Here is a 22808-nt window from a genome sequence, read left to right as displayed (position 1 = left end):
AATGAGAAATTACACACATATAGATGTATATATACAATTTTTTTTCTGACGTTAGTATACTCCGTTCGATCTTAATAAAAGAGAATCAATTGTAATTCCAAATTTTTTTGAAAGAAAATATAATCTTACTTCTGTTTTTATTTTTTGGAACGGGTCGAAATGTAAATTAACCCTATATTGTATATAATAATATGTGGTAGATCTTTGGAGATCTACGCAGCACTTGTATTTAATCACGAGAATCAGGAGGCTGTTCCTCAGTATACTTCCTCTCCAATTTTGCTTGGCTAGCATAACCAAAAATGGCTGAAGCCAAACAATTAGCCAGCCTAGTGTTCGTTCCTTTGCCTGTTATAAGTCACCTGGCATCAGCAGTACAGATGGCTAAGCTCCTCGTCGAACGAGACGAGCGCCTCTCGATCACGATCCTCATTATGAAGCTGCCAATGGACGCCAAGACGAGTTCCTACATCAAGAACCCGCCCCACTTCCGAGTAAACTTCGTGGAGCTGCCCCAAGCAGAGCCCGTCTCTACAGACAGTAGTAAATCTCCCGAAAATTTCGTGGCTCGATTCGTAGAGAGTCAGAAGGACCTTGTCAGGGACGCTGTGGCTGAGATAATAAAGAGTTCGAGTTCGAGTAAGATTGCTGGATTCGTAATCGACATGATGTGCCCATCCATTATTGACGTCGCCGACGGGTTTGGCATCCCGAGTTACTTTTTCGTCACTTTTGGTTCGGCAGTGCTGGGGCTGATGCTCCATCTCCAGAGTCTTAGAGATTACCATAATGTGGACGTGACGGAGTACCAGAATTTAGATGTTGAGATATCTGTACCAACATATCTTAAACACGTTCCTACTTCTGTATGGCCTTCTTCTGTCTTTGACAAGGATGGTGATCACCTTGATTTTGTCAAAAGGTACAGAGAGGCCAAAGGAATTATTGTGAACACATTTATTGAGTTCGAATCCCACCAAATTAGGTCACTCTCCAACGATGAGAAAGTCCCACCAATTTACCCTTTGGGACCAATGCTTCAACTCGGGGGAGGCCAAACTGATCGAGAGAAGCCAAACCACGGGGAAATCTTCGAGTGGCTCGACAGACAACCTGATTCATCTGTTGTGTTTCTTTGCTTTGGTAGCCAAGGATGTCTCGATGAGGATCAGGTGAAGGAGATTGCTGTGGCCCTGGAAAACAGTGGACACCGATTTTTGTGGTCCCTAAGGAAGCCACCTCCGAAAGGTAAGATTGACTTTCCGAAGGAGTATGAGAATCCTGAAGAAGTATTACCAAAGGGGTTCCTAAAACGAACTTCAGATATAGGGAAAGTGATTGGGTGGGCACCTCAAATGGCAGTGTTATCTCACCCTGCGGTAGGAGGATTTGTGTCGCACTGTGGGTGGAACTCGATATTGGAAAGTGTGTGGTGCGGGGTACCGATGGGCACGTGGCCGTTGACTGTAGATCAACAGGCCAATGCATTCTTGCTGGTGAAGGAGTTTGAAATGGCTGTTGAAATTAAGATGGACTATAGGAAGGAGAGTGGTGTCATTGTGGGTGCAGAGACAATAGAGAAGGCAATCAAGCTACTGATGGAACCAGAGAATGAGATCCGAGTTAAGGTAAGAGCACTGAAAGAGAAGAGTAGAATGGCCCTAATGGAAGGAGAGTCCTCACAGAATTACATGAAACGTTTCATTCAAGATGTCATGGATAATATTTCTTCAAATGCTACAGGTATTACCTTAAAAAATGGTTGTAAATGATTTGGATTAAGTTGAGCATATCATTATTTAAGTTTGTTTGAATTATTATCAAGTCTCAAAATTTAAATTTGAATTTAGTTTGATTGTCAATGTAATCGAGCTCAAATGAGCATTAATTGGATCAAACATGATTGATTGAGCTCAAGCAATTTGATATTTTTAAATATATTTTATTATTTTACATTAATCGTATCGAGTTCGAGCCAAACTCAAAAGCTTATCAAACAAAATTTTATGATTAAGTTTGATTCATTAGAGAAAATAACATTTTTAATTCCATAAGTTAGATCCATGTCACTTTTGGTCTATTCATTATGGGATTAGCACTTTTAGTCTCATAACTTGCAAAAATTAGCACTTTTGGTCCTCATGCACTTTTTCATCTACAATTTAAAAATGTAGGTTACGTGCCTATCACGTTTTCGTTAAATATTTTTTGGTTGGAGGAAAATTTGTCATTTTTCCAATACTATCATATGAGTGTTGGAGATGGCCTACTTGATTCACTTGTGGAAGACATGATTTTTTGTGTTACTTCTACTTGAGTTCAACTTAGAGAAATATGGGAACGATAGGATTCAATTTTTATGAGACGAGAAAAATCGCTATGTTTTTTCTCCTAATTTCCTTCAAGATTTATTTTTTTTCCCTCAAGTGTAGTTATATAATTTTTTTGCCAAAAATGGTCCCAAGCTGGAAAATAAATCAATTTTTTCTCCAACCAAAAATACTTAAGGATCACATGCTAGGGACGTACACTACACCATTAAATTGTAGACAAAAAAATGAATGCAAAAGTATTAACTTTTATAAGTTATGGGACTGAATATACTAATCCCACAATAAATAGGACCAAAAATGAAAAGTTTTAATATGATTTTAGACCAAGCTAGTTTTAATTACGATCTATATAGTACCATCATGCCTCTTTTCCTTCAATAGATTATTTAAGTTATTTTATATCAATTAGCATCCTACTCTCTTGGAATTATCACCACTCATAGGGTGGGTTAAGAATATCAGCACTCTCTCGGCATTACCATCTCCGAGCAAATTGATTGCATCAATAGAAGAAAATATGACTTTTTGTTATGCACTATAACAAATTACGACAATAGCTACGACATATAGAAAGGAGATAAATTTGTTCGTGAAAAATAATAAATTGAAGAAGGAATATGAATTTTATATCAATTTGATGCCTATGAAAATATCATTGATTAACAAATTTAGATTTCGTTGCTAGACTTGGGCCAACAAAGAAAAGAACTTGAGGAATGAAATCTGCAAAATAAAATGTTAGCATTTTGATATTCAAGTTAATATCAAATTTGGGAGATAATATTCGTAAAAAATAAATTGTAATTAAGAATTGAGGTATGGTAATTGAATTTCGCAAGAGAAATTGTGTTCAAATTGCAAGGAGAGTGTAAAATGAGAGTTTGACAGCAAGAAATCAGAGTCTGGAAGGTGTCCCCCGCCTAAGGACTAAACTTATATTTATTGGGGAGGGTCCCCCTTTGGTAGGATTCTATATGTTCTCCTTATCTTCAGGAATAATGTATAGAAGTTGTTCGAGTAAGCGGTAATTTGTTCTTATCTTTTCTTAAATCTGTTGACGCAACCTATTTCCACGTTGAGGGAGATTCTTCATCAAGAAGGATTCCTTAATCAGCAAGGAGTCCTTCTGTTTCAAGATTACAGGATATTGAGGGAACCTCCCTAGATTCACTTCCTTCTACGTTGGCTGAAGGGCACACGTAGCAGGTAAGGTGGACACCATGTGTGGATGACTAGGAGTGGGCCTCAGTTTAGTCATCATTATTTGGCCACATACTTGGCTTGAATTTATAAATACTTGAGTCTTTCCCCTCATATGGATAGTTGGGTTGATGGAGGGGGCCTTGAGCATCTCTTTTCTTCTTCCAACGTCCTGGATCTTATTGGGCTGTTGGAGGTTCTTCCTTGAGCCGTGTTTCCTTGGGCTATATATATCATTCAGTCCCCCTCACTCTAAGGAGAAGGGATACTGTAGGAATCCTTATTACGCTTAGGGGGATGGAGCTTCCTTACCTTCGCTTGCCTTGGGTCCAAAGCCCCCCCTCTTCTTATTGACCTACGTTCCTTTTCTTGCCTTTTGCCTTTTTTTTCAAATCTGGGATTTTACGTCCTGTCATCTGACAATAGAGGAATGATGACTAGGTCTATGCCTAGCCATGATGATTAATGGTATCAAAAGGGGCGGCTAATAACCCCCCCCCCCCACCACGCACCTAAATCGTCAGGTAACCACCCAATCAATAGCGACTATGAGGAAGGTGTGGGCTTAACTCCTCCTCCATGTTCTTAATCACGAAGCAACCTCTTTTGCCTTCATCTTCTTCCTTTCCATCTTTTCTTGAAGAACCAGGCTTCCACTTCATAAATTTGTAACTACCCCCTTCCTTTTTTTTGACTCTTTCGAAAATTTTCTTCTTGGGTCCCTCTTATGGCGTTTTCAAATGAGTTTGTTCATTTTGGTAATGAAACATTCCCAGGCGACGATCCCTCTGAAGCCACTTCAAGAACAATAGGCGAGTGGCTTAAGGTGGAGTCTGCGACAGGAAACAACGGCTACTCATCGTTCAATAGATGAGGAGGTGGATAAAGAGAAGGTAAGGGGGACGAAGGGGAAGAAGAGACGGAGGTGCCCTAATCGCCAGTTGATTGGGGGTCCACCAGTCTAAAACTTCCACCGTTGATCAACTAATAAGCAAATTTCATATTCCTCTTTTTTTCATTATTTATACTCCTCCTAATAATCTCCTCCATTCTCCCCCTCAAAATTGCTTGTGCTTCTTTTCCACTCAGCTTGGGTCACGTTTGTGTTTTCCCATTCCTTCTTTTTACTCTATTGTGGCTCTCCTCTTCCAAGTACCTTTCAATTAGTTGGTCTCTAATTCTTTTAGGGACTTTTGGCTGGTGTTTTATATGATTTTCCATTTTTATGGTGCTCCTGTCACCACTACTATTTTTGCCTAGTGTTTTCGATTAAAACATGCTGAAATGGATTTCTTTCACTTCATGCCTCGACGGGGGTATTCTTCTGGCCTGCACCTAATGCTCCAAAGGATTGGAAGAATAGTTTCTTTTTTGTTTTACTCCCTCAGCCATGGACTTTCTCAGATCGTTGGATACAAGAAACCCCTCTTTCTGTGAATGTTGGGACAAGGACTGTTGCCCTGTCTTCTTTGTTGTCCAGTTTGAATTAGGGCCCCTACGACTGTTGGTCTTTAATTGAGGAGAGGCTTCTGGGGTACTTTGACCTAAGTCCTTGCAAGGAACCCTTGCAGGACTCCTTGGGTATCTTATAATTCTCTTTTTATTCAATTATTTCCATTAATCATGATCAAAACTATGTTTCTTTCTTCTTGGCTGGAGATATAATGTTCAGCAAGTTGATGCGCAATCATGCTTCTCGGGATCGTGCTGGGGGGACCTTTCCTTCCCGATCTCCTAAGGGGACCCCCTCATCTAGCGATTCCAAAGTGAAATGCTCTAGTTCTTCTCCCGAAGTCACTCTTGGAGGTTCTTCTGAGAAATCTAAGATAAGCTCTTTGGGTACCCTCCCAATCAGTTCCTCAAGTCCTTCTCCTAGACCTCCCCCCTCCTTCCTTAAGAGACGAGAGGGGCGTCCTTCTCAAGTCTTCTCGTGTTTCCTCTAACTATTTGCATACTCGCCAGTCTTTAGAGCAGGAGAGAGGAAAAAGCTTCCCCTTAGTGGCCAAAATTATGAGGGGGACCTTAACCTCTAGGGACAGGAACCTCCTAACTTCCACACCTCGGGAGGAACTTGAGGAGATAGATTCATCATACTTAGTTAAGGTATATCTTCCCAATTTAGTCACTCCTCTCTTCTTTGTCATACATACTAATCTTTTTCCTTTTCGCAGGCAACCTCCATATGCGAGGAACTCTTTTCTCGATCCCAGGAGGCCGGGATGTCTCTAATTCAAAATTGAACATGAAACTTTGATTTCATTCGGCTCCTTTATGGAATATGAGTAAATTCCTAGATCTAATATGTGAACAAAATGAACAAAATTATACCCATAACACCTATGTCAGCTTTTTGTCTGAATACAAACAAAACGAATCGCTTTCTAGATGATCCTTCTAGAAGAAGGTGATTCTAACAATCTTTCTAGTTACTTCGTTCTCTATTTCTATTTGAGAGGATCCTGTGGCTTAGAGGCGGGTAAATTATATTTTTGGTCTCATATGTGGACCTGTTTTCAATTTTAGTCCCACACACAAGCCAATTCGGACATTTAGTCCCATCTGTGGATTTTTTTTTCAATTTCAGGACCAAAGGGGGGATTCCGTTAAAAACTTAACAAAACTTAACGGCAACGTTAATTTTTTAACGGAATCCCCCCTTTGGTCCTGAAATTGAAAAAAAAATCTACATATGAGACTAAATGTGTGAATTGGCCTGATGTGGGACTAAAGGTCCACTTATGGGACAAAAAATATAATTTATCCCATTGTCAAATGTCCTATCCATCGAGTATATGAATATTTTTAGATAACTACAAAAACATATTAGTATATAATTAAATATTGAAAGTTATGATTTATTTATTATGAATTTTTTTACAAAAGGAACTAGAAAGAAAAAATGAAGATAACTTGCTGAAGGCTAGATGGTGGTAGGTGGGCTGTAAAAATACTCGTCATTAGACGGACTTTACAATAGTCGTAGACCAACGTCGAGAGGTGATCAGACGGTAGAGAAAAAGGCAACAGAAGATCGAGGCGCTGGATAGAATTTTTTGAACAAAAAAAATAGAGATGACTTGTCGATTTCTAGGAGATCGGTGGTGGGTGGAGTATTAAAATACTCGTTGTTAGATGGAATTTCCAATGGTGGTATGTTGGCGTCGAGAGGTGATCGAACAATGGAGATATGGGAGGAGAGGGAAACTAAATTTAGAAATATACATATGGATACAAATATATATATATTAAAACAATATATAATTTTTTTATATTAAAATAATATATTTTTATTTTCTATAAACATGATTAGATCTGAGTCATACATTTAAATCAAATCAAATATATATGTTGATTTAAAAGTGGCATTTTTATCATTGTACCTCAAAACTCACATTCAATGCAACAGAGGCAGTGTACTCTTTTTAAAAAAACATAGAAGGTAAAATGATATTTTATTTTTTTACAAGGACTTATATGAATATTTTGAATAACATTAAAGGTAATTTGTAATTTACACCTATTTTACGCACTTTTTTTTGTTGATATTTCTAGTTCCTTTTTTTAAAAAAAAAATTATAATAAATAAATCATAACTTTCAATATTTAATTATATACTAATATGTTTTTGCAGTTATCCAGAAATATTCATATACTCGAAGGATAGGACATTTGACAATGGGATAAATTACATTTTTGGTCCCATCAGTAGACCTTTAGTCCCACACTCAGGCCAATTCGTACATTTAGTCCCATATGTGGAGTTTTTTTTCAATTTCAGGACCAAAGGGAGATTCCGTTAAAAATTGAGGCTGGCTGCCATTAAGTTTTTAACGGAATCCCCCCTTTGGTCCTGAATCGAAAAAAATAATCCACATATGGGATTAAATGTGTGAATTGACCTGAGTGTGGGACTAAAATTAAAAACAGGTCCATTTATGGACCAAAAATGTAATTTACCCGCTTAGAGGCTGAAGCTAGAGGAAAGGGCCGAACATTTGGGCACATAGAATTCAAAACTAATGGAGGCAAAGAAGGTGGCCACCAACCATTTCTAGCAATTGGAGAAAGATATGAATAAGTTGTTGGCCATGAGGGTGTGATAAAAAAGGCGGTGGTGAAGGCTGTGTTGGATTTTCCTGACATTGAGGAAACTCAGTACTATCTGGAGGCTTACTGGGCGAACCGGCTTGACAAGATTAAGAAATTCGTGGAGTACAAGCAACAGGTGGTAAAGATAGTGGACCCTACTTTGAGCATGGCTTTGTGGCTTGCAAAAAACAATTCCTAGCTCAAGGGTACCCCCAGTTGGGAAAGAGCCTTCTTTCCTTGTCTCGAGGCTGCCATGGATAATGCCCCTGATCTCTTCGCTGAAACTCCAGTTTTAGTAAGCGGAAACCTCCTCCCCTAATCAGGTTATTTCTTTTTCTCCCTTTAGTTAATTCTCGATTATTCTTTACATCGAGCTGACTTATTAGGGCGGCCTTGCAAAAGAAGATTTAGACCACATACTAGGAGAGGTCAAAGTTAAAGTGAGGAGTCCCTATCCCGAAGCAGCAATTGATTCTATGATGGGGAACCTCCCAAGTAAAGGAACCCTAGAGCCGAAGGAAGGAGACGCCTCCCTAGCCACCAATGCAAGACCCCCTGATGCCTCTACAAATGCTCCCACCCAAGAGAACCAGACTGAGAAGGTAAAAGAAGACCCCACTTGTAGGGATGAAAAAACAAAGATGTAATTTGACCCCTCCTTGCTATCTCCAAAACAATTTACTCATTAATTTTGCTCTTTATTCCCCAGTTAGAGATGGGGATGAAACAATTTACTTTTTTCTTTGGATGCTATTTTTTATTTGCCTCCGACCATGTTTTTGGCCGAAGACCGTAATGCGGTGATCCTCATTTCTTGCTTTACATCATATTTGGTGAAACTTGTGCTATGTTGCTTATCTATCTCTTCATCCTTGATGAATAGAGTGTCTAGGGCTTGTTTGAAAGGGCCTATAAATATTTTTCCTGCATCCTGTGCTCTTAGGGATAAATATAATTTTCATATTATATCACAAAACATATATATGTAAAAGATGAGTAAAAGGTGTCTGAGGACTTTGAAGTGGGATGTAGGGTTCCCTTGATAAAGGATGCCTGTATGTTTTTTAGCAGGGTTTACTCCTATACTATTTTGTGCCTCACCTCATTATGTATAACTGGGAAAGTCATACTTTTTATTGGGGATGCCCCTAACAACTTTGTGAGGAGGACTTTGTTTTTGGAAGAAGACGTCCCTCAGGAGAACTTATTCTTTAACAACGCGTTCTTTAGGATGACTTAACCTTTGAAAAAGACACCCTTCAGGAGGACTTATTCTTTGAGGAAGACGTCCTTTAGGAGGACTCGTTCTTTAAAAAAGAAGTCCTTTAGGAGGACTTATTCTTTTAGGACATCCTTTAGGAGGACCTAGAAGAAGATATCCTTCATCAAGCATATTATTTCTTGAGATTGTGTATGTTCCAAGGACATGGTAGTGGGCGTCCCTCTAGATCTTCCAATTCATAAGCTCCTCGCCCGATTATTCTCGTGACCTTTTGAGGTCTTTCTCAAGTGGGTCTAATTTTCCCACTGGTTTTAGGGTATCCACCCTTCGTAACACTATATCACCGACATAGAAATTTCGTATTTCACACTTTTATTATAATCATTAATCGTGGTGTTCTTGTATCTCTGTATGCAAATGATAGCTCTTTCTCTTAATTTTCAATGAGATCAAAGTTTTCTTTCAAAAGCTCTATATTACGTTCTTCAGGAAAGTGCAGGACTCTGTGAGAGAGTATCCCTAACTCTGCGGGGATGATGGCCTCAATTCCATACAATTCAAAAAGCAATGGAACATTGTCACCTCTATAATAGGACCCTAATCATGACACATCACGAGCTCATTGTCCGTATAGTTCAATTCTGGATAATCCTACAGTTCATATAATGTTGAAATATAAAAAAGCAACATTATTTCATAGTTATAAATTAATTCAAGTCATCGACTTACATGACGTTTGAACCAATCTTTGAAATCAGTTGCTACAAGATGATGAATAATTGGGTCCTTGGGCTGGTGTGCTTGTACAACTCATTTAAGAATGACCTGTTTGCAAATCCCCTTGATTATGTATATAATTATATATATTAACAATCATGATGTACAAAAATATGCACATACTTATGGCGTGACTACTTCACAATGGCATAATACATACATCTCAATAATTTGGCGCACTGAACTACTGAGCTATCTCTCCTTTGAGGCCTCACTTGATTGGACAGGTGGTTGAAAATAGACTATTGAATTCTGTCATTGTTGCTTGTGGACATTGTTTCTACTAGTCCTGCTTCGCTTGCAAAGAAATTGTGGCTCAAATTAATGGAAAGTGAATTACCTGAGTTCTTTGACAATGTACGCCTCGATAATGGATGCCTCGATGTGTGCTTTGTTCTTCACTTTCTTTCTCAAATCATGGAGGAACCTGTTCAACTATTTTCATAAAGGTGCTTCATTGAGTTGAAGAACGTTGGAGGAAATATTTTCTCGAGGTTGCACAGGATGACTGCAACACTACCTTCTACCTGTTGTAGCTTGGTAACATCTAGTGTGGACGAGCATAAGATTTGTAATAGAAGGCTCACATCCATCAATACACTCCATACATTCTCTAGAAGCATCTTACGAAAGGCAACTATGATCAATCTTTTCATAAATATGTGACAATTATAGCTCTTTATGCCTTACATTCTTAACGTACCCAGTAACAATAGATGCATATCCATTGGGAAATCTCAAACAATGAATCCACTTACATGCTCTCCTCTTCTGCTTCTTTGTTAAGATATATGCCTCTTTAAGCATAACGTTTAGTCTCTATTCATCCACCTCAAGCTCCGGCCGATTACATATAATCTCAAGTCATTCTATGCATTCAGATTGTCCTTCATTTTTTCCTTTATGTCCTTCAGCATGTTGAACATATTGTCAAACACATTATTCTAAATGTGCATTACTTCAAGATTGTGTCATATCAGATGTGTTGTCCAATATGAAAGATCCCAAAATATGCTTTTCTCCGTCCACTTGTGGTTGATACCATAGCTTTGTTGGGAGTGTCAACGGTTGTTCAACTGCAAGCACCAACTTTGCAACCTAATCTCGGATCTACTCTTCGGTCAGTCTCGTCAATGCCATGTTCTTTTCCACCCGATTATTAGTAAAGACATTTTTGTTCCTACAGTATGGATGATCCTGGGGTAGAAATTATCTATGGCAGTAAAGTAGCATGTCTTCTATTGTGTTGCAGATGGAATAAACGTGTGTCATCCAAACATACTGGACATCCCATAACACCAATGGTTCTCCATCTAGATGCCATTGCATAAGTGGATAGATCATTCACTATCCACATCAACGCCGCACACATCATGAATGCCTGGTGGCATTGTTGTGACTTCATACACCCACATACCATAATTACAGCAGCTCCTCTATCAATAACTTCAGGTAAACATTGATCAAACACTTCGGATGTAGGTCAGTGATCACCAGCGTCAGGAACATATACTCAGACTTGATTAACATTCTAGGTGGAAGATTGTACAATATAAGCATAATAGGTCAAAATGAGTGTGTACGGCTATACTAACAATGAGGCACAACTCATCTATGCACAACTACAATCTAATATTACAAGGCTCCAATGCAAAATTGGGATATGTTTGGTCGAAATGCCTATAAGCCTCTACGTCGAACGAATGACACAAGATACCTCCTTCATCTAATGAGTGGCATGCCACGTTATGTGCTCTGCAGTTGCTACAGAAACATACAACTTGTACAGTCGGGAAGTAAGCGACAGGTACCTAAGAATGGTATATGGGGGACTTCTTATGGCTGAGATTTCACAACTGGGTCGATTGTATCTAGCATCTCCACAAAACTTATAGTACTCCAAATCAATGTCATCCGTCTAGTACAACATGATGCCATTTTTACAATAATCGATCTTCTCAATAAGTAAACCTAAATCTCTTTATCATCCTCTTCATACTGTAGTAATTAGTGGGTAGGTTGGAATCGGTATTACTGTCCCGCGGGGACACCTGATCATATTATCTCTAAAAAATATTATTCTTGACCTTGATGTTGACCAGTCCAGCAACATCATCAACTGAGATTGGATACACCGTTCCACAACTACTGGTCGGCCGTGTGCACTATGCGAGAAAATGGTTTGCCAATCCTGACACAAAATCATAAGGGCCCCTACCGTATCACGAACTAGAATCGGTGTTAGTAGGGGATGACCTAGTAGCCTCACCAACCACACTCTCGTGGTAGGACAAAAAAACCTGGCCCAACTGCATCATAAACCATGCTCTATGCACAATTTATCTACTGGTCATCACCCTAGTGCGTAGTATCCTCCTGAATAGTGGAGTTTTGCTGCTCAGGCACTAGGGGTGCTGTTACTTCATGAAAGTACTCCTGCACCCTCTCTTCGACATGGAATGTCCAATTATAGTATTCCAGTATAAATCCTCTCATGTATAAGTGAAATTTACCTTGACAGTGTTTTGAATCTTTCATTTTTGCATTTCCAACATGGGCACCTAATCTTCTGGCCATTCATATGTCCATGCTAACTCTTGGCCCATTCTATAAAAGTATTAACACCACCCTTAAACTCCGGTCTAAGTCTGCCTTTCCCTGCAAGTTCTTCTCATACATACAGCTCCCCAATTGTCTTAACATGATGATCACTGTACATACACGTTAAATTAATCAATATTAATTGGAACTAATAAGGCATATACTTAACATAAAAATAAAAATAAAAAAGCTATAATAAATTAAACTATATTTTAATTAAGAAAGAACGGTTCAAGTTGTTACCTGGCCAACCAACTAAAAAGATCAACGGGGCACGATAAAATAACATAATTCTAGTTGATCAATTGTACATATATGCTCGTAAATTGGATAGAGATTTAGAGTGTGTATGTGTGTATAGGTTAACAATTTAAGAGACTGAGAAAGAACGAAAAAAACAACATGCCACACACATATATAAGATTTTTTAGAGCTAACTTTGAAACGGGTTTCTGAACACACAAAAATAGCCGTTAAAATCTAGTCTATAAGCTCCAGAATGTCTTTTTTGGAACAACTTTTGCAACAAATAAAAATGAACAAAAAATTCGTTACAATTGCGCATATAATTTATAACGGAACAATTTGTAACATTTTTTATACCACTACTGGGACGAAAGTATTATATACAGCATTGTCGTTCCAACATGAAGCTGCCATTCCAGATGGTGTTCCATGTTTGATACGACCTCAATTTTGGAAAGTTTACGAACATTCACTTTATAAAAATTACTTGAGACGTTTCATTGAGAATGTGACCGATAACATTTCTTGAAATGCTATTTGTAAGAGCTTTAAATATGGCTCTAAATTATTTGAATCAAGTTGAGCATATTATTATTTAAATTTTCTTAAATTATTATCGAGCTAGAAATGTGAAGTAGGATTTAGTTTGATTACTAATCTTATTAAGGTCAAATGAGCATTAATCGGATCAAATATGAGGAGCTCGAGTTACTTGATATTTTTAATTATATTTTATTAGTTTTCACTAATCGAATTGAGTTCGAGCCAAACTCAAAAGCTAATTGAATACGAAATTTCATTAATTTAAGTTTAGTAAGTTTAACAATTCGCATTCAAATAATTTTTTTATCGATCAATTTCAATCAAGTATCGATATGTATTTTAAACCTAGCTTGCTTAAATGGGCTCAAGCAGAATGCATCTATGTTATACAATCATGACTTTCCAATAGAGTATTTACGTTGTTTTATATCAATTTGCATCCAAATTTTCTTGGAATTATCATCACTCATAGGCCTATTTTTTTTTGGCAGGAGGGGAATATGATATCCAGAAAACAATTACAAGAAATTTGATTGCTAGAGACCGTATTCCATTGCAACTGTTTGAGGAGAACAAGATGTTTAATAGGAAAATTAATCAAAAGTCAATTGATATTTTTTTTAATTAAGTATACTCTATTATTTTTGCATTATTGTATCGAGTTCGAGCAAAACTCAAAAGCTTATATAACAAAATTTTTTGACTACATTTGGTTTGTTAAGTTTAACACATCTCGAACTTGAATGAGCTTTTATCAATCGATTTCAATTGAACATCGAGTAATTTGAAATATATATATATATATATATATATAAGATACGGGTAAAATACAATTTGCCTCTCTTTGATATGATAAATGAGTAAAAAAAATTCTATAAAAAAATTTGCAAGTTACCTCCCTGTGTTTTGAAAATTTAAGCAAATTACTTCCCTAACATGTTACATAAGGGTAATTACCTCATTTTTCGAAAAATTACTTCCCTAACAACGAGTTACATAGGGGTAATTTACTTCATTTTTCAAAACACAATGAATAATTTGCTAGTTTTTTTCATACAAGATTTTTCATATTACAAAGTAGTAAATTGCATTTAACCCTATAACAAATATGTGCTTGGGAACTATGAGGTGAGCTGGATTTAGTTTGCAATTCATCTTTCTCTTGCAGATTCAATATATATGGTTGTGAAATATGAGGAGAGCTGGAATTAGGGTTTGTACATCCCCCTGCACCTCAGGTCAGCAACTTGCTTCTCAGAATTTATGATGCAGCTATGTAAAGAACAGCGCAATAAAGCAGGTCGGTTTGCTGCTACATTGGGGAGGCCCGGCCGAGCACAATGCACATGGGTTCGAGACAGATAAGTGTCTGTTTGTCCTATTCCCAGCAGACAAATTAATGCTATGTTGCTGCATCCGGGCGGAAAAATAAAGTGAGAAATGTGCGGAATATGAATGGTGGTGCGGGAAAATTCTATGTCGGGTTTGGTTCGACGAAATTTGAATTAATTATATCACAAGTGTAATATATTTGTTGTGTGATTGGTATATAGTTAAAAGAAAATTATCAGTCACATTTATTTTGTGATTGATTTGATTCGACCAAACTTAATTCAATTTAGAATTGGTGGTGCGAATAATTAATCAAGATCCTCCTGTTCTTACATTCTTTATTTCTGAAAGGAGAAACTTCACCGAAGGCCTTCAATTGTGATGGTCCTGCACGAATCTGATTGCCGCTGCAACACACGAAAAGGCTGAGGTGAACCAAACAAGCTAGTTTCTATCAATTATTTCTTAAATTATTAAGTCAATGTGCACACAAATTCTATCGTGTCTAAAAATCAAAATATAAAAAATTATTATAAATAAAAATATGTATTTGATTGGTAAAATACGTGCAATTTCTATCTAATCCTATTAGTCTTCTCTTCAAAAATTGAATATTTGGCATTATGTCGTTACGAATCAAAAGTTATAATTTGATGTGTTTTTTACGAACGACTTCATCTCTACATTGAACACTTTAAATATTTTTGAACTTGGGAAACTTCGTAAAAAAATTAATTGCCTTTCTTTTCTGGCTTTCTTCAATCTCTATGTGTGTTTTGAATGAGTTCCAGAGACCACTTTATATAGGTGTCAAATTTAAAGTTATGATGTACTTGAATAGTTTTTGTATTATCTCTTTATAATTAAATTATAAATAAATAAAGAGATAAATATATCAAATATTTGGCATGAGATGATTAGTCAATTTGATTATCCCTTTAATATTTTTTTATTTTTTAAAAATCTAAATATTAAATTATTTTTCTTAATTGAAATGTGCATACAGTTGTTCCACGCGACGCCATTTGATTGGCTCCGATCTTTAACTATAAAATATGATTTTATTGACTGAAATACTTCAATTTTAATTAAATATTAAACCGAATAGTATACATATATTTAATAAATTCACTAATGAAATAACATAATTACAAAAATTAATAATAAATTTAATAATAAAATAAAGTCCTCAATCGATTGTGTGTTTGTGTGAATAGCGTGGAAGTATATATACATATATATTATATAGATATACTTATATATAAAAATGAGGCGGTGGTGAGGTGACAGGCACGTCCTACTTTCCTCTTTTTGTTTTAATCAGATTAATTTTATTTATTTTATTCTTTTATTAAATATCTATTACATCCTCCATAGTTTTCTTAATTAATATAATTTACTTCTAAATAATTTGTAAAACTTCACTTTTTCATTCAATATGTTTGGTAATTCTCCTTTGAGAATAATCAAAAATGGAAAGTGTACAATTTATTTTAATATAATCAAAATTTGAATTTATAATTATTTATTTATTAATTAAATTTTTAAATAATTATTAATTAATCCCATAATTATGTATAAAACTTTATAAATGTTACAGATGATATATAATACATAATTTCTAGAAGGCTTTTATAACTTTTGTAAACAAATGACATAATTGTTATGAGCAAGGGGTGGGGGTGGGGGGTGGGGGGTGGGGTATAATTGTTATATTTGAATTTTTTTTATAAATTAGAATTATATGTATTATAAATATATGTTAATAATTATAAATTATATATATTATAAACTAAAATAATTATATATTAATAAGGCTAGTTGACCGATTGACTAGAAGGGGCATTTTAGTCATTATTTCTAAAAAAATAGACTCAAATTGATCATGAAGTGGTGTAATTATTTATTCATAATATATGGGTGATTTTTGACATTAAAAATTTTATAAGGGGGTTTTTGATATTTTGTTATATCACAGGGGGTCAAAATGGATTTAACCCATTTAAAAAATATATGGAGATAAATGAGGTAAGTTATAGAGAGGTAATTTAAAAAGTACATGCATTTTAAAAATCATAGAGAAATAAATTGCTATTTTTTTTTTATAGAGGGATAATATGTTTATTTGCAATATCACAGGGGATTGATTGCATTTTTCCCGTTAGATTTAAAAGTTTTTCAAAATATTGAAGCTTTATGAGCAACTTATCAGATATAAAATATCAGAAAAAAATTTCTGAAAAAACTAAATAAAATATTAAGTTCTTATAATATTTCGAAATAAAAAAATAATTAGTTAAAATGTATTTTTAAATCTTAACAGATTCGTTTATGTTAATTACAAAATTGTCATTAGAACTACTATTTTATAAGTTTCATTTTTTTATGTTAGTCAAATAATTTAGGAATATATGTTTTCAATAAAATTTGAGATCTTATAATTTCTAAATATTTATAAGATGTATGATTTTATAAACTTTTTATATCAGTTTAATCAAACACTTTTAAAATGAAACTCTTGTCATTACAACGTACGTTTTTTAAAATTCTATTATGCAAAAATAAAATTATCATTATATATATACATGCATATTTTATAAATAACTTTTAAAAAATTTGTATTACTAAAATTATTTTCTGTTACGATGCATGCTTTTCTGTAAATGGAATTTTCGTCTCGTAAAAAGTTTAATTGCTCAATGTATCGTAAAAAATTACAACAATATAGAAAATTATAGAAAATATAAATTAATTACGATAATTACCAATTATTCTGCAAGGGAAGTAAAAATTATGACAAATATTTGATTATAGATCAAATCATAATAATATTGATTGTCAATAGTCAAAATTTAAATTTTTTCGTCGATTTTATCTGAAATAACTTTTAAATACTCAATTGGAGAAAAAGAGTCGTGATGGAACGACGTAGATGCATTTCGCTTGAGACCATTTAAATCTTAGGCTGAGAAATATATCAAATATTTGAATATTTAATTGAAAGTGATTGATAAAAGATGGTTTGAATTTGAATTGTTAAAATTTGGTTCTTTAATTTTAAGCATCCGACGTGTTCCTCGGTCCTACCGATTCTTTCATAGTCGTATTTGGCTGTTCTGATCTTAGAACAAATTAGAGAGGAGGATACATAGCATGAATCATCAAGATTCTTTATAAGTTAAAGAGTAATGTATAGATTGTGGCACACTGCTTGGAGATAGAAACCATAGATTGAAGGCAATAGTTAGAGCTAGAGAATTCTAGTTTGTATATTGCTTTATTATTTATTCAAACTTATCTTTCCTAAAAAAATTATATATATCAAATCAGTCGAGGCCAATTCTTCTTTGATCCAACTAATACTCGTATGAGCTCGATTGGATTAATGATCAAAAACTCTGAAACAAACTTATAACAATAATTTATTTGGCTTGATTCAAATAATTTACGAAAATTATTCATGACATTCTCCAAAAAATAGGAAAAAATATTTTTTTAGTCCGTTAAGTATGTCCAATTTTAGTTTTAATTCTATAAGTATGCCCGTTTTGTATTAACTCCAGTAACTTGCAAAATTGATTAGATTTAGTCCGTTTGAGGTTTTCTACTTTGTCTTTGGCCAAAATTTTAAATTTACTTGGAACTTGCCTACATGTAAATTAGCTGGTCCAATTTCCGGCCAATTAACCACGTGTTATGCCACATGGAGAGTACGTCGCTTGCATACGTGGCTTGTATGCTGACTGGGCAGACCCTTCTCTCTACAAAACTAAATTCATTTAAAAATTTCAAAAAAAATTGATTAGGGAAAAAAGTGAGCTTATTACCTTGTAATCTTGACAGGAATGGAACCTCCTTCTTTGATTTTGATTAGTCTAAGAAGTCTGGACCATTGCTTTCTTTCCGCAGTAACAAAAAAGTGGTCCTTCCATGGAAGAAGACATTGGAGCCGAGAGATAAAGGAGAGAAACGGGTTTGTCCAAGCATGAAGACAAGAAAATATATTTTGTTGGTTAGGAAAAGTGTTTTGGAGGAAAAAGTCACCTTTCTTCCCTCCAAAAGATGACTAACTTGTCTTCCACCTCATGATTTTAGCCACAAAGGATTATAAATCAACAAAAACGCAATCTAGGTGTCCAACCATACAACTTTAAATTATAAATTCAATCCATCGGAGGACTAAATGTAATCAATTTTGCAAATTACTGGAGTTAATAAAAAAATGGGCATACTTGTAAGACTAAAACTAAAATTGAGCATAATTAACGGACTAAAAAAATATTTTGTACCCAAAAAATATTTGCAAGTAATTGCACGATGACCTTCCGTCCATCAAGGACACTTTACTCTTCTCTTTCAGTGCTCTCGTCTTAAATTGTATCTCATTTTCTGGGTCCATCAGCTGCTTGATCACCTTCGATCATCTTTGCACCCATAATCACATTATTATCCATCTTTTAGTCCATCTTAATCTCAACTTTCATTTCAAACTCCTTCCATTAACAAGAATGCATTGGTCTCATGCTTCGCAGCTAACCACCATCAGTATTCGCCTCCACACACTTTCTAATGTCGAGTTCCATCCACAGTACAACACATATCCTCCTAACGCAGGGTCGGATAACACTATCATTTGAGGCATCCACCCGAACACCTTCCAATCTCCACAGTCCATCCCCGGAATCCTTGTGGTAACACTTCTTTAGGATTTACATGGAACTCAATTTTTTCTTTGAGAGCTAGCTTCTTCTAGGACCACAAAACCCAATGTCTACTGTTTTTGGGATGACAAAGATCTTCTTCATCTGATCCCTATCAAACCATCCTGACTACCAAAGCAAAGAAACACAAGAGATGAATTGGATGTCTGTCAAGCCACCCAAAGATTTCCCTGTCCTTTTGCTTTTCCTGATCAGTTTGGTCTCCCCTGAGCTGAAGTATTGGTCCTCAGAGGTAAATTGGGTGGGAGACTCTTGTCGTTGGAGAGTGACCTAATTTAGTGGGATTCAGTCTCAACTTCAGTCTCTCAGTGTCTTTGACAAAATCAAGGTCATTCTTTCCTTGTCAAAAACAAAAGAAGGCCATAGAGTAGGGGAACGGGTTTAATATCTCAGCATATGATTTCTTGTACTCCATCAGGTCAAGATTATGGTCATCGCTAAGACTCTGGAGATGGAGCATCAGGAAAAATCCCAATTTAAAAAATCTCTAATTTCATCCACGTCAGCAATTTTCAATGAATTATAAAACTCCGATGATCGGAGTACTCTAATTGCTAACAGTTACTTAATTATCAGTTATAACTTGCCACCCTTGAAGCTAGAGTTCTTAAAATATCGCCACACCCACAAACAAATAGGATAGTAAATGCAACTTAGCCAATATTCATGCATATCAGAGTCTAACAATACAACACGAATTGAAGGATTTTCTTAGGAGTCGCATGGAGGTGGTTGAGATGTCCCCCAAAATCTTGAGATGTCTATTTCTAGGGATGATGTTTATCAACTATTGGAGTTACTCTCTAAGAGATATATGTCGGCAACAAGTGATCCTACCATATCATAGGAGAATATAGGGGTATTAGCTACCTGGATTGCCTATCAGCCAAATTCGGTTGTGTGTGGCATCCCTATTGGCATCCTTTTAAGGTGATGTGGCTTGAAATATGTAGAATACCCGACGTGGTGGCTAAGATGGATGTTATTGATCCTATTGGCATAGATCCTATTTCTATGCATTGCCCCTTGAGTAAGGGGGCAGGCTTAATTAGGTTAATGGCCTATTATCATTGTTGTTTGTCAAGTGTATTTGAGTTAGCAGAGCTGGGACCTATTTTGTTAAATAGATGAAAGCCTAAGTTCTTGACTTAAATTTGAGAGTAATTTGGTTATTGAGCTTAAAACATATTTATTGTAAACATCATATAGAATAGATAATTTCTTCACGGCTTTGACTACTTTTGTAAACAAATGACATACAATCTCCAGAAGACACTAAACCCGTTAAGTCTTCATGGGTCCCAATATTTTGGTATTATACTAATTTTTTTTTATTTTAATGGGACCTATACTTGAAACTCTATTATTAGATAGTGCTGTAGTTAGTCTAAGAATTCTATCCGTTTGTCCATCGAAATTCACACCTACTAAACCCACATATATAGGATAAATAGCGATTTATCCTACTATGATATTGAAAATGAGCACATTATCCTCCTATAAAAAAAAATAGTAATTTACCTCCCTATACTTTTTAAAATAAAGCAATTTATCTCCCTGTATAAGGAGGTAAATTGCTTCATTTTAAAAATCATAGGGGGTAAATTGTTGTATTTTAAAAAAGACAGGGAGGTAAATCGCTATTTATTTTTTCATAAAGGGGTAATTTGCTCATTTACGATATCACAAATGAGTTGCTTGCATTTTTTCCCATATATATAGGTATATGGTTCATATATATATTGAATCTTTGGTGACTAAGGGTGTTTGAGTTAGTTTTATAAGTTTGTCAAAATATTGGAGCTCTATGAGCAGGTTATCAGATTCAACATATTTGCTAATTTATTTCTCGAAAAATATTTTTTTTTTAAAAGAATAATTAGTTTAATTACAAAATTCTCAGCATAAATAATATTTTATAAATTTTATTAGTTTTTTCATTTTATTCAAACACTTAAAAAATTTATGTTTAAAATAAAATTTCATATCTTATAATTTTTAAATTTTTTATAAGATGTAAGAACTTTTAATTTTTTTTTATTATGTGAGATTAACCAAACACTTTTTGAATGAAATTCTTGTCACCAATACGTTTTTTAAGATTGTATGAAGGCAAAATAAAAATGATCATTTTATAAGTAGTTTTAAGATTTCTGTTTTATTACTACAATTATTTTTTGGAATAATTGCACTCCTCTCATGAAGTTTGGTGTAATTATATGTAAATTATCAGTGGTTTGAAAAATTAAATTTAGCATCTCTAAGGTTTATTTTTGTCTAACAAACAAGTCCCTCCGATAGTTAAGATTCGTTAAATTTGTTGATCTTAACAGAAAATCGAATTGAAAGTTGATATTTACCCTCAACTGACTTATAACTAATTTATTGCAGGCCAAACAATTTGTTTCCAACTAAACTATATTTGTAATGGTTAATATATATCTCCTCACATGCATAAATACGTGAAGACATATGAGGATACTTAACTTGGTCATAAAAATAAATTATTTGACCTGCAATAAACAGTAATAAACCAATTAGGGGCAAATACATATTTTTTTTTTTATTAATATTAACAAATTTAATGCATTTTGACTAACGAAAGAACTTATTTATTGAACAAAAACAAGCCGTAAGAATGCTAAACGTAATTTTTCAAACCACAAGAAATTCACGTATTATTACACCAAATTTCAAGACAGGAGAGTGTAATCATCCCTTATTTTTTACTACAATGCTTTTGGCTATTGGATTGTCGGCTCAGTAAAGATAGACTTGTATGTATTTGATTGCTCCACGTGTTATCAGTCATCATCAAACATGTTTATTGCATTAGGTATGATAGAGATTATTTATATGCGATTAAGTCCACTTCACTTATAAATTATTACCACTTGCACTAGTGCTTGCATTATTACCCCTCGAAATCTCAATCATGTTCGTTCACTTTTTCACTCACGACCCTACAAACCTAACAACTTTTTTTTAAAAAGTATACAAGTGATTCGACTTAATTAGGTCATCAACTACACAAGAATTCATTTCTTCTTACCTTATTTAATTTTGGGTGAAAAGCAATTTTCGTCCCCTAACTTCAGGTCATTCTCGTTCTCGTCCCCTAAGTTATTAGGGTTTCATTTTGATCCTATAAAACTGAAAAAATCTCAATTTCGGTACAAATTTGGTCGGAAAGATGATGTGATGAGACATGACCTGAAGTTATGGGACTAAAACGAGAATGGCCTGAAATTAGGGGAGGAAAATTGCCTTTAAACCTTTTATTTTCAGCCAATCACAATACAAGCCCTAATTTAAAAAGTTACATACCTAGCATGTAAATTTTTCCAGCGAGTAACTCAACTTTCCGACCAAATTTATACCAAAATTGAGATTTTTTTAATTTTATGGGACTAAAATAGAACCCTAGTAACTTAGGGGACTAAAATGAGAATGACCTGAAATTAGGGAACAAAAATTGCGTTTAATCCTTTAATTTCTAACATTCTCAACACACTCTATGAGTGCTGATAATGCGAAAGGAGTAGCTTCCAAATTCATGTAAAATTCGGCTTGAACCCATTTAAAACTAGCTACCCCTTAAAAACATATCAAACTACTCCATATATAAATTGAATCGATTAATAAAAGCTCGTATTACCTTCAAGCATTTAAATTTAATCAATCAAATTTTATTAAAAAAAAATTATTCGATGAGCTTTTGAGTTTGGCTCACACTCGATACAA

At 34.8% G+C, this 22808-nt stretch overlaps 1 protein-coding gene across 1 annotated transcript; it reads left to right on the top strand.

Annotated features, from left to right (window-relative positions):
• LOC105178688 (anthocyanidin 3-O-glucosyltransferase 2) lies at positions 213–1921 on the top strand. Its single transcript, XM_011102219.2, has one exon. The coding sequence runs from the start codon at positions 303–305 to the stop codon at positions 1770–1772; it is 1470 nt and encodes a 489-aa protein (XP_011100521.1). The 5' UTR covers positions 213–302; the 3' UTR covers positions 1773–1921.

Source organism: Sesamum indicum, linkage group LG16 (genome assembly GCF_000512975.1).
Source record: "Sesamum indicum cultivar Zhongzhi No. 13 linkage group LG16, S_indicum_v1.0, whole genome shotgun sequence".
NCBI classification, from domain to species: domain Eukaryota; kingdom Viridiplantae; phylum Streptophyta; class Magnoliopsida; order Lamiales; family Pedaliaceae; genus Sesamum; species Sesamum indicum.
This window is presented reverse-complemented; position numbering and strand designations above follow the sequence as displayed.